Consider the following 13,475-nt stretch of genomic DNA (forward strand, 5'->3'; position numbering starts at 1 on the left):
TTGATATGGGGGTAATTTATGCAGAATTACTAAACTTGCCCTGTCTATTTTTTTGAATTTTGCAGAAATTACAAATTTTTAGGAAGCAAAGAAGGAATTTTCGAAGAAGATAGTTCTTCAGGTAAAGCATCAGGATTTTTTTTTATTTTTCAAGCCTGGCCAGAGATTCTACATATTTCCAGTTGGGGCCTCTTAGCAACTTGAAGTTGCTAAAGGATAATCAACCACCATGGTGTGTTTGTTAAGCTGACGTTTTGAGCATCAGCCTGTTGTGGGAGCAAAGTGGGTGGTTTTGGGTTGTCTGCACTTTACTTAGTGGAGTAAAGAGGCAAACTATCTGAGGAAGCAAGCTTCAGTAAGTACAAGAAATGAATCAGATGAAAAAGATTCCAAACTGAAATATCTCTGATTTCTGTTCTGAATTTTGTTGACTTTCAGTGTTGTCTTGAAATATCTAGAGACACGCTTACGGGTTTTTTGACATTATTTTTCATGTCTCTTATGAGTCATTTTTGTAGAAGAAAAGCCCTTGTTGAGATCTTCTTACCACACAGTAGTCCTAACATAGGTAAAAGACCTGTGCATTTATTAGGCACAATCCGTAATGATAAATTTTGCACCAAAAGTTGTTACCTTTATCATTAGTTGCTACATTACAAAGAATATCAAATACAAACCATCTACAGAATAATGATAACCAAAAACACAAAATAATTCTACAACACATGTATAACAGACCGACATTAAGCCTGGCAGAAAGAGATTTCTCATCACAATCCAACATAGTGGAGTTTGATTAGCATGGTCAAGTCTTGGCCTTTAGAAGTGAATGGCTCTTAAGAGATTACATCCTTGAAATTCAGTTCCAAAATTAAAACCACACTGCAGACTGATACAGAGAGTGCTACAGTACAGCAACGGTTGTTTTGAAACATATATTTGCTTTACAACAATATATTGTTTTAGTATCATACGAGGCCAAACCCTATTTAATGTGGTTTGCAAGGAAATCCTACTCACATTCATCAGCGATTGAAGTGATTTTCTTGATTCTCTTTGGGCCATGTTTTACTTGCATATAACAATGTCCCGGATGTACTTGAATTACATCGAGTGGGGGACTACCCTTTCCAACAATACAACAGTCTCTAGCCACATCAAAGTTCAGGCCAAATATTGCCAACAGCAGCTAGAAATGTTTAGTCCATTACACTTCTAACCCCGAATCAATGTGGCTAAAGCTCTCTGCTGTCTAAAGCAAGCACAGGATTATCACTGGAATGCAAATGGCCTAATTATGGGGCTAAATGACGACCAATTTATACATGTCAGGGTCATAAATGGACGATAATGGACAGCACTTACTAACAAATCATTAGACTGACACCTTCTAGGGCTTAATGATGTCCTCAGGCAGACTTCCTTTAGACAGCAGATATAAAAAGCTACTCGATCAGCTCCTCCCAGTCACTATGCAAACTAAAATTCATCTGAGTGTAGCCTGGCCTGAACTTAACACGAATTGAAAAGGGAAGGGGAGGGGGTAGCAATAAATTTAAAAAAAAAGATAAATAATTGCAACATGCAGCAAGAAGTTCTCTACATTTCATGCTAAGTAAGCTTTACAAGCTGCTGCCATTAGGAAAGCAAAAAAAACACAGGTTACATGAATGAGGGGGTTCAAATTTGCTGGCATGTTTTTGAAAAATCAGTCAGATATACATGTACATAAATACGTTCTACCACGCATCTGTTTGCCAACATTGACGAATTTGCAGGTTGAGATTTGACATAAAATATAAAGAACGTTTCATCAAGGAGGAGTCAAGAGAATAACTCTAGGCAGTCAACACTTCTTAGAGGGGGACACAGGGATTTGCGGAGTCATGGTGTTGATGTTTCTTTAATGTGGTGAATAAAATCCCTCTTTGCAGTATTGTGATGATCTCAAACCCTATGGTGTGTGATATTTGCTTCCTATGTTGCCGTATTTGGTAAACTGTAATTATTTGTGGTGCCGGGATTCTTGTTTGACCTTTCTCAAACCTTTTTGACCTTAATTTAGCATGATTAATTTGTGCTAATTTATAACAAACACGTACAATTGTGTTTAATTTGTAGCAAAATACAGATCAACACTGTCTAGTTAATCTTCAATACGCTTTAGCAGCCAATCCAAAGCTGTTTTCATTTATGTGTAACTTCACAAGTAACTTGACTTAGCTGCCACCCAGAGCTCAGTCTTTGCTAAACATGTAGAAAAAATGAGCGAGGAGAGAGATGTTAATCCTGACAATTGGGCGATTGCAGAAAATATCCATACCATACCAGGGGCGGCATTTTCAAATACTGAGGGAGAGTGGAATTTCTTGGACTGGAATTCTAAAAGCACAGGGGGTAATGCAGTTTGAAATTCCAAAAGAATGGGGGGGGGGTTCAACTCTGAATGTCCAGAGGGGGAAGATGGTGAAAGCTTCATTCGAAATCGCTGATCTGTTATTTTTTCTAGTTTGTAAATCAAGCACGAACTGACCATGGAAGCAGGATAAAAATCAATCAGGCAGGTGCTAGCATTCACATGGATGAGTGAGCAGGTGGGTTGTACAGCAAGCTCCACATCAAAGAGGCCCTACAGTTGATGAGTAGATTAATAAAATGTAAAACAAGTTTGTGTTTCTTTCCAATCTAAAATTGTCAACTGGCGATCTTGTTGCGTGTGAAAAACTCACACCAGTCTCTTTTTTCCCAATGGAATGCCTGACAGATCTGTAGGCTGCGTTACTAGTGGTCAGCAGTTACTCAATGAAGGAAATTTTCAATATGGCAGGTGACAGCCAGCAAATAGTTAACTTTACTTTTGTCTTCCACTGGTTTCCAGATTATCTACTCTCCTGAACATATGAAGCTAATGAACTGAAAACAAAAAGTTTTATTTGGAGGTAAGCAACTTAAACACTTAGAATGGAAAGCTGCAGTGTACTTAATTAAATGTTAACAAACTTGAGTTGCTTGTTTGCTTGACCAAAAATTGTGAGCACAATTTTCTTGGTGGGGGTGGAAGGGGGGGGGAAGCACAAGATTCCCATTCGTTAGAAGTTTTAGACAGTCAAAAAGGAATTCCAAAGGGTCTGAAAAACCCGGAAATTCCGTAGGGGAGGAGGGGTTAACAATTTTGTAAATTGGAGGGCATGGAAGGTAGAGCATTTTGGAATTTCCAAGGGCAAGGGGATTAAAATGTTCATGCTACCCATGGTAGGGCATGGATATCTTCTGGAATCACCCATTCTGGAAACGCCAAGGCCGAATATACTATTGACTACGTACCTTTTTCCTACAAAAAAGGAAAAGGTGTTGAAAACTAATAGACCCACAATAAATTCAGGTGTCGCGTCAGGAGGGAAGAAAGAAGGGTTTCTACGCCAAGGGAGCGCATTTGGTAAGTTTGTAGCTTAGACATGTTTATTATTTTGTCGTTTCTCTGTTGCTTTTCTTTATATTTGAATGACTTAAATTAGCCCTTACAGTCTAGGGTCGTCTAGAGGTCATTCTGATACCGGTTTATACGCACTCCAAAGTCCTGCAATCTTCTTCACCTTCTATTTTTTCAAAGGATTATCAAGTATTACAATATCAAACATGAATGCAGCTAGCACCGGAAAGCAATACTCTCAGTCAGGATGGGGCTCCAGGCAGTGGTTTACGTGAAGAAAAGTGAGCAAAGTAAAAAAAAAGAGGAATCTGGGGCAAAGGCCTTCTCACGAGGCTCCTTTCTTTTTTCCTACGTTCGCTTCCTTCGTGTAAGGTTTCTTCACAATAACAAGAAAACTGATTTACACACAGCAGTATCCACATGTAAGCAATGAAAAGAGTTGAGATGTGTATATTTTGTGGAAAATTGTTGAGGTATAAAAGTATCATGTAAAGTGTAGAAGTTCAAATCATAGGGCTAAAAATATATGTTGCAGTGACAGTGTTTCGTTGACTTTTCTTGGGGTGAAGCAGTGATTTTTTTGCAGTGTTACAGTGTTCAGAACCCCCCATGTCCCCCTCTCCTAATTTTGCTAGTAATGTTACATTGAAACACAGCAAGAAAGAGGAACATATCAGGGGTGTAAGGAAGTCACTCCTACACTGAAATCAACAACTCAGATGAATGTAACAGAGTAAGTGGGGACACAAGCATGTTATGACTGAATCTGAGCAATTATTAACCTGAAAACATTACAAAAGATTTACTGTAAGTTTTACCTCAAAATGAGTAGCAGCTGGCATGCTCAGTAACTCCAACCTTGAATCTCTCATTGTTGGATCAAACTGGAAAATACTTGTCTGAACTGAAGATAGCAACTCATTTTGGGAAGCTTGAAATGTTGATCCTCTATTACTTGATGTGCCATGAACATGAACTCTTTTCCCAGGATTTGGATTACCATAAACAGGACTGAGTCTGTCTCCATCTTGAAAAAAAAGTGAAATACTTTTATTACCAAATCAGTGCTTGTATGATTGCATGAAAAATCCTCCAAGTTAACTTTTTTTCCTCAGTGGCCATTTGGTCACTGAATGTTTATTTTTGGCTGCCGGTGAAAATTTTGGTTGCCAAAGCATAAACATAGGCACGCAAGGTGTGCAAGAGTTATTTTTTTGTGAACTAAAAGTCTCGGAGATAGGAGCAGTCATGGAACTGTTTACAGTAATGATTTGGTTAATTTCTCACTCACCGATCACATAGCCCTTCCAACACCCAAGAGGAATTTGTGCTCAAAAATACTCAAGTTAAGACAACTTTTCGCATTTTATACAAGTCATAAGTTTACCCTTTTTACACAACACAACGCAACAACACTACTTCACCGAACATAGGCACACACTGAAAGTCTCAGAGATAGGAGTATTCATGGAACTGTTTACAGTAATGATTTGGTTAATTTCACAAGTTTTTTTGGTTGCGTTGTGCAGCAAGAAAGAAACTGGGAATTTATGATGTACATACAATGTTACCTCGGTATTGGTAAGATAACTTAATAGTAAAGCATAAAATGCTTGACTGAACAAACCACAGTAATCTGACATGTCCCCTGATTAATGTAGATACCATCTTATTTTCTAGCAGGCAATTGGATTGGTTCTTTGATACAACCCACACTGTGATTGGTGTGACACATGCACATGCATAACTCCCTCACTCACCAACCACATAGCCCTTCCAACTCCCAAAAGGAATTTTTTACTCAAGTTAGGGGAACTTTTTGCATTTTATATGAGTTGTAAGTTTACCCTTTTTACACAACACAATGCAACAACACTACTTCACCAAAAATACAAAGAAAGAGAAAAAAACCTCTCTGACCCGTTGAAAGTCTGATTTAATTAAATTGCACTTTAACTTGGTGCCATGCAGTCTCCAAAGAACATTTGAACAGTTTTCATAGTTTTTACCTTTAAAAATACGGGACTGAAACGAATGTCATAAAATGCCCATCAAATACAAATATTAAACTGCTACTGCAGAGATGAAAGAACCGTCCAGAAACGAAAGCCTCTTTTTTTTTAATATCCTGGGAACAATAGCCGATAACTTGTTAGCTTTAATTGAATTTACTCCCATATAAAAAACAAAAGTGTTAAGTTACCACTTGTAACTAAAGATAGCAAACATCTCGTGGGAACAAGTGGTGACGATTCGTCAGCCCTAATTGAATTTACTCCCTTGTGAAAATTAAGAGTGTCAAATTACACTTTGTAACTAAAAAATAAAAAAATCGTTATATTTGCTTGCAACAAGAACAAAACAATCATTACCTGCACTTACTATTGTAAACGCTAGAACTGTTTCAAATCTAAATAGTCTCGTCTCCTCTAAAACATGTCCTAAGAACTAGAAGCGACAATTTGTGACCTCTAATTGAATTTACTCCTTGTGAAAAACAAAAATATCAAGTTACCTTTGTAACTTGATTAAAAATATCTTGTTCCCTTTGCATACTACTAACTCATGAACTGGCTCATCTCGTTCATAACTATCCACCACAATACTGAACATTGTGCACTCTAAAACAACCCAATGTATGTATGTAACTGTCACACTCCGCTCCAACCTGGAATAAAAATCCAAAAACCGGCAACATACACCTCAGTCTTTATTTTTCAATTACCAAAGTCCTCATGTTTAACACAATAAAACGCTCAAGACTTCATATACCTCACTTAAGTTATCTTGAACAAAAACAATGTCCTTTTTCTTCAACTACAATTTGTGTTGGTTATTAATGTGAATAAGCAAAAACCCTGATAACATTGAAGAGAAAAGATTTAGTTTCATTAAGAGGTATCTTCTCATTCCAGTAGTAAACAAGAACCATTATAACTGTAATATCGTCACAGAATAATATCTTTTGTTCTGTTGACGAAATGAATCGTAGTCTCTTCACTTTTGACATTGAAACTTATCGATGGATGCTGAAATTAACGACACACCCAGAACACTCATTACGAACTCTGCAGCTATATCTAGGTTTCAATCTGATACAACATGCAAATGATTTGAACCTGGTCACACAAAGCCTTTTCACATTCCCAGTAGTGCATTCTGCCCCCCTAAAATACAATTGATCCTATCATAGAAACCACATCAACTTGTTTTTCATGCACATCTTTAACCTAGTAGTAGAGCAGACTCAATTCAAAAACTTATCTCATGAATGGGAAAAGCTCACCCTTCATCGCATGCACGTCATTATATGCCAAACATTATGTTTCTTTGACTGAATATCCAGTTACAACTGATCATCAAACCCGCCCACAAAATCCTCAGCCTAACCCACAGAAAATGTCGAAGTAAGCCAAATATGAATACTTCCTCCTCTTTTATAGAAGAATAAATATGACCATTCTGAACTGTATCGGGATCAAATCTTCTCACATACCATTTACCTTCACAACAAGAAATTTGATTGGCTGCTTATAGTAGATCCAATCTGACTGGTGTGACATACATACATCTCTCACTCACTCACTTACTCACTCACTCACTCACTCACTCATTCACTCATCCATTAACCCGTCCATCACATACCCCAACGTGCCAACTAAGAGGTATTTTATTTTTGCAAAAAAATAACTCAAAAATTAATTTGAAAATTAAATGAGACTTACCTGTATGTTGAAGTCTGATTGGAATTCTATCTGTCACCAAGCACTAAGGAATTACATGAGATAGCATTGCGCCTGCAAGAACTCGGTTTCTAAAGCACTTACCATGTATGCAGTGGAGAAACTCCCAGTCAAAATAAGGGTGAGTGCTTGAGAAGGGAGGGCATGTAATCCCTCAATGCTTAGTGAATGAACGAATTCCAATCAAACTTCAACTAACAGGTAAGTCTCATTCGATTCTCAGATTCTATTCCGTCACCGCATTGAGGGCTTACATGAGACTTCAAAGCACACTGCACACATGTAACAAATTCAACACAGAATCCATATTCTGTAAAACAACACTTTGTCTGCAGAGTATCTATGACACAATTGTGTAAATTTGAAGATGGTTTTCCTACGCTTAATTTGATCTTATAGTTCTGGAGTGTACCTTAATAGATAGTGACAACTGAAGTCATATTTAAACTGGACAGCTTACAGTCAATATGCATGTCACTTATTTTCCTTACGTCCCGTGCAATTGCAAATTCTGAAAAACTGTAGTACACGTGAAGAAAACTACATTCTCTGGCACAGCATATCATCTTGAAAACAACTTGTCTTTTTCAAAAAAGTTAGGGAGGCAACACAAATTAAAGAACATTACTGAGAATAAAATCATCAAAAGCCCCAGAAAAGAAATTAACATTTTACCTCTACTAATTTTAAAAAAAACTACATTATCTATCTCTAGCAGATGAATTTGGCAATTATCGGCTTTGAAATTCTCAATATTTTGGCACTTTTAAATGCATTTCTTGGCTTCGTCCTAAATTTAATTAAATTTGAACTAACGCGTTATCTGATAGGCATCTCGTCGGGACTTCATTTCTAAATTAAATATTTTGTGTTTACCCCCGTGCTTCTATCACCCTAAGCCATTTTTAAAGCCATGTGTGTTTTTAGATTTAGAAAGTTACTACCTCGCTTCAGAAAATACAAAGGAGTATTTTTATTTACATTAAAATTAGGGAAAGTGTATATTAAGTAATTCTGCAGTTTTGTGGAGGGTATCAGCCAGTTTCACACTGCTGACTGTCGTGATTGCTGCCGGCAGTCGTGACTATAATTATGTAAATAAATCTACTTGTCTCATTAATTCTGAAAAAAATAACACTGTCAATCCTATTTATTGTAGTGCCATTTGTAAAGAACGACAACTCACCTTTTACCAGGTACTTTTTAACGTTTTGGACAAATATTCTGTGTTGTGTTGAAATGTAAAATGATGTGCCCAGGTGTAGAACATATTATGGCCGTTTTCAAGTTTGATTTGGGATCAATTTATCACGGCTGATAAGCTATTTAAATATAATTCATAAATTAGTCTTTAAACACAGGAACCAAAACAACTTTTGTATTGCCATCTTGCAGTCAGGGTATTGAAGGCGTTATGTGAGGTCTTTCCATTTCGTAAATAAAATGAAACATGTAAAGGGAGAGTTTTATCAACACTTACTTGCTCGTCACTTTGGTAAATATCTTCTGATTCTTCCATGATCTTCTTCTTTTTAACAAAATTAAAATCAAGTAAAGTTCTATTTCCTGCATTCCGTTTTGCTCCACCGCTTCCCGTCACCATGACTTCCTTTCCACCACGTGGGCGCCGACGCACACATCTTATTAAATCAGTTTCAAATCGTGTCACACACTTTTTTTAATTCCCTTCGATCCAATTTGGGTTCAAACAAATTATTACCTGAACAATTTTACCTCCATTTTATTTCTCCAATATCACCATCAGAACTGACCCACTAACATTCAGAGTACCCGGTGCAGTATTCAGAATAGCCAGTGAAATGCGCCAGTTGCCGGCTTATTTGACAACCCTGAAATGAAGAAGACTGAAGAAGATGACAGTCATTGTTCCTGTCACCATATTGCCTCTCTGGAAGCTAATCCTAGCAACGGGGCTATGTGTCACTTTGCCCTCAAGACAAAGGTAAAGGAGATATTTCAGCCTATTGAAGTGATAAAAATGTTCAAGACGGACTTTCACGAAGGAAACAAAGATGGCCAAGCCCTTTCTCACAACGATAGGAAGTTCATGAAGAAAGCCAAGGAAGGGATTCATCACAGAGACGATGGACACTACGAGTTGCCACTTCCACTAAGAGATGAAAGAATGCTTCCTAACAATAAAGAGCTAGCCCTTAGTAGAATCAAGAAACTGAGGGGAAGACTAAAGCATGAGTCAACATATCGGAAAGAGTACTAAAGATTCATGAGTGAGATCATTGAGACGTGTTATGCAGAACGCATTCCACCAGAAGAACTGTCTCTTGATAATGGTCGCATATGGTACATTCCCCATCACGGTGTTTATCACCCAAAAAAGCCAGGAAAAATAAGAGTTGTTTTTGATGCAAGTGCTGAATGCAAAGGAGAGTCCCTGAACAGACAACTATTGCAAGGACCGGACCTTACAAAGTCTGACAGGAGTGTTATGCCAATTTTGAAAGGAGCCTATGGAATTTATCTGCGTCATGGAAGGTATGTTCCACCAAGTGAACGTAACCTGAGCATAGAAACCTTCTGAGATTCTTATGGTGGGAACAAGGCAATATCAAAAGGTCATTGGTCGAATATCGCATGACTGTGCATCTGTTTGGGGTGGTGTCCTTCCCTGGATGTGCCAACTTTGCTCTAAAGACGACAGCAGATGATTTTGAAGAATGTGGTAATGATGCTGCAGAATTTGTACGTCATGACTGTAACTGTAAAGATTCTAGAGGTTGCCTTTAATCAAATCTTAAACAACTACAGGGGTAGCGCGGTGCGAGATATTCGAACTCCACTTGGTAGATTCAACTGATTTAATGACAGATCAAGTCCATAGATCTAGTTCACAATAGGTAGCGACTGAAGAAATAGCGAAAACCAGTAGACCGCAAGTAGTGGTAGTAGATACGAATAGGAGTTGTAGTCGTACAAGTAGATGTAGTAGGTTCGAACTGAAAAGCGATAGTTAAGAATACGTCCTACTTAGATAAGGCATAAAATACCAATCTAACAGGATAGAAAAATCATAATAAAACTAACAAGATCACAGCATGAAACAAATAGGTGTGACAATTGATACTTGAAACTAATAAAACTGAGACGATAACAACTCTTGTCGTAACAAACGAAGATATCAACGGCTATCGTACAAATAGCTAAATATAGTGTGAAAGAATCACAATTTGGTAATCATATGACAATTGGACTAATAAAGCAACTTGACAATAAGCCTTAGCAATAGTAGAGCTGTGAAAGCGATTTCAACAAAACCTAGATAAACTAAATGAAATCTTTTCGTGACAAAGAAAAGACTAACAATTCGCGACTTAGCAAGTAACTAAAACAATAAGAACTTACGTACTTTGGCTGATGACTCGCACCAAAAGGTAGCCGAGAGACAGCGAAATACACTTGAAATAGCGGTAACTTGGATCCTCTGATTGTAGCACGGTAGCGGTGTAACTTCACTAACAATCTCTGACTAAAAGAAGTTGCGCGTCGTCTTTTATTGCCTATGCTACATGAAAAAACTAGGGTGTTGTGAGAAACGTGGCGCCCACAATAAAGACAACTTCCTAGCGGCAAAATTTCTAGAACTATTACATATGTGTGAAGATCAAGATTTTATGAAAGCTTTGATTTTGAAATCAGGTACTTGGCTTGAATAACAACTGATAATAAATCAGTAGGAAATTGCATAGGAAATTGATAAACGATCGGCATTTCAAAACTAACAATGCCTTCTATGTAGACAACGGTCTGAAGTCCGTACCATCAGTGGAACAAGCCATCAACCTTATAGAAAACACCAAGACCCTTTCCAAGAAAGGGGGCTTCAACTTGCACAAATTTATCTCAAACCAAAGAGATGTACTAGAAGCCTTTCCAGTCGAACAACGTGCCAAAGAAATAAAGGAACTGGACATGGGCAAGGATCTCTTACCCATCAAACAAGCCTTGGGAGTAAAGTGGTTCGTGGACTCGGATGAATTGCACTTCAGAGCAGAGCTTAAGGACCGACCTCTAACTAGATGCGGAATCTTGTCCACTGTCAGCTTGGTTTACAACCCCCTTGGTTTAATATCACCATTTCTACTCCAAGGTGAGAGAATTCTCCAAGGAATTTGCAAGGACGGTGCACATTGGGACAATCCAATACCTGATCCCATACGAATGCAGTGGGTGAAATGGAGAGAAGAACTTGGAACCCTTGCAAAACTGAAGATACCACGCTGTTACAAGCCCGTCGATTTTGGAGATGTTAAGTCAGTGGAGTTACACAACTTCTCAGATGCAAGCACCTCTGGACACGGTCAGTGCTCCCACCTGAAAATGATCAACCCTTAAGGCAAGATACACTGTACTTTGACAACGGCTAAATCCAGAGTAACGCCTTCCAAACCAATCACTGTCCCAAGACTAGAGCTCACTGCTGCCCTGTTATCCGTTGAGATAAGCTCCTTTCTCAAGAAAAAGTTAAACTTTGGTGACATCTCTGAAGTCTTCTGGACGGACAGCAAGGTTGTCTGACGATATGTATCCAACGATTCAAGACAATTTCACACTTGCATTGCAAATCGAGTCCAGACCATTCATGAGTACTCTGAACCAAATCAATGGATAAGAGTGGATATAAAGGAAAACCCTGCAGATGAGGCTTCTTGAGGTTTAAGTGCTGAAGAATTGGTGAACAGTCCCAGGCGGTGGAGTAGGCCAGACTTCTTATGGAAACCCTGTTACGATCAAACAGCTGACGTATAATTGCAATCAACAAATGACACTGGAAGATCTTCCTGTCTTTGCTGAGGCGATGTCGTCCACTATTGCAATAGGCCTCTTAGGAAAATTATTTCAAATATGATCCTTGTAACCTTTTCATGAAATATATGATCTTGAACATGATGAGACTTCAGTCTGGACCGAAAAGAAAAGAGTAACACTTTTGCAGTGTCTATAAATTGTTTGCATTCCATCTAGTGGCTTCAACTTTCTTCTCACTTTATGTTTATTGTCCTGGTCCAAATAATTATAGACATCTTGATCTTCTATTTAGGTCTCAGAACTGTTTGCATTCCAGTTAGTGGCTTTTCTTTTGTTGTCCTTAGTCTGTATTGAATGTGCTGGTTAAAAAAAAATAACCAAATTGGGATGTGAAGTCATCTTGGCAAACATGCATATCTGGGGTTATGCAATCCCAAGCTTCCTCTTTTTGAAAAAGTCAGTAGATCTGATCTTGTCCTTGCCTTGAGATCATGAAGGTTATGCAGTCTTGAGTGACAGTGATATAATTGTGTAGTCTAGATCTAGAATAAGGATATAGTTTAGAATCACTCTGTCATAAATGCTGTGTAATTAGGGTTACCATATGCCTTTTGAAGTGTCATGCATCTAAGCGATGTAGCTAATTTGATGTGTAAACAACAAAAACATGTCAGGGGATATTTTATTTAGAATTTTTTGTTCCAAGAGTGATTTTTGTACAATCACTTCGTATATTTTTTTAATCCTATTTCAAAATTGTTCTGTAATTTTTATTTTCACTGAAATTGAATATGGCAAAATGCAGACATATTGTTTAAGCACTTTGGGTCTAGAACCTGAGTAACATATTAAATTAGCAAAAAATTGCATTGACCTGTAGCTTTCTTAAGGTGATTTGGATGCTCCTGTTAGAGGGCCTGGATAATTGGATAATTAATTTTATTTCAAAATTCTTGGTCTTGTTTGATAACCAGCTTTATAAGCTTTAATTTGATAGAGGGGTTTAGGTGTCTACAGTACAGTGTAAAAGGGGAGCATTACTTCTCTTGGATGCAAAACACCTCTCAAGGTATATGGTAACCTGAAACTATGAACTTATTACTTCCTTCCATTTTTTGTAAAACAATTTATGACACAGCCACCTTTATAGCAGAGCTCCCAGCGGCCGCCGCCAAGTGGAGCCCCATAACTATAGAAACAACCACATGCACGCGTACAAATAGAAAACCACAGAACTATTTTTTCATGGTCAACATGTCTAGCAGTGTGGATCATGGCAGTTGCACCCAACAAAGCCAACACCACGGAACATGGCGGCCATAGTTTAATCGTACATGTATGATATTGGACATCCATGTCATGGTCAATTGACAGCTGTCAAAACAAGGTATCTGCTGACCAGTATTATGTGACCATATCACGGGCTCAGGTTAAGAGCTCATCAAGGTCACATGTTTTTTAAAAAGTTGACCGCTGACAAAGTACTGGTTTTCTATTGGATTGTGGGCTCAAGCTAC

At 38.0% G+C, this 13,475-nt stretch overlaps 1 protein-coding gene across 4 annotated transcripts in view; it reads right to left on the reverse strand.

The window, feature by feature from the left end:
* Positions 1-13,475, reverse strand: part of LOC110056277 (fidgetin-like protein 1) — a 205,724-nt gene that overhangs the window by 126,462 nt on the left and 65,787 nt on the right. For all 4 annotated transcript variants that reach the window (XM_089288354.1, XM_089288350.1, XM_089288359.1 and 1 more), the window contains one exon: positions 4,249-4,457. In XM_089288354.1, the coding sequence (XP_089144480.1) occupies positions 4,249-4,457 (209 nt within the window). The remainder of the gene's footprint in view (positions 1-4,248; positions 4,458-13,475) is intronic.

This window comes from Orbicella faveolata, unplaced genomic scaffold (assembly GCF_042242905.1).
Source record: "Orbicella faveolata isolate gen_17 unplaced genomic scaffold, um_ofav_v1 contig_1, whole genome shotgun sequence".
Taxonomy (NCBI): Eukaryota; Metazoa; Cnidaria; class Anthozoa; order Scleractinia; family Merulinidae; genus Orbicella; species Orbicella faveolata.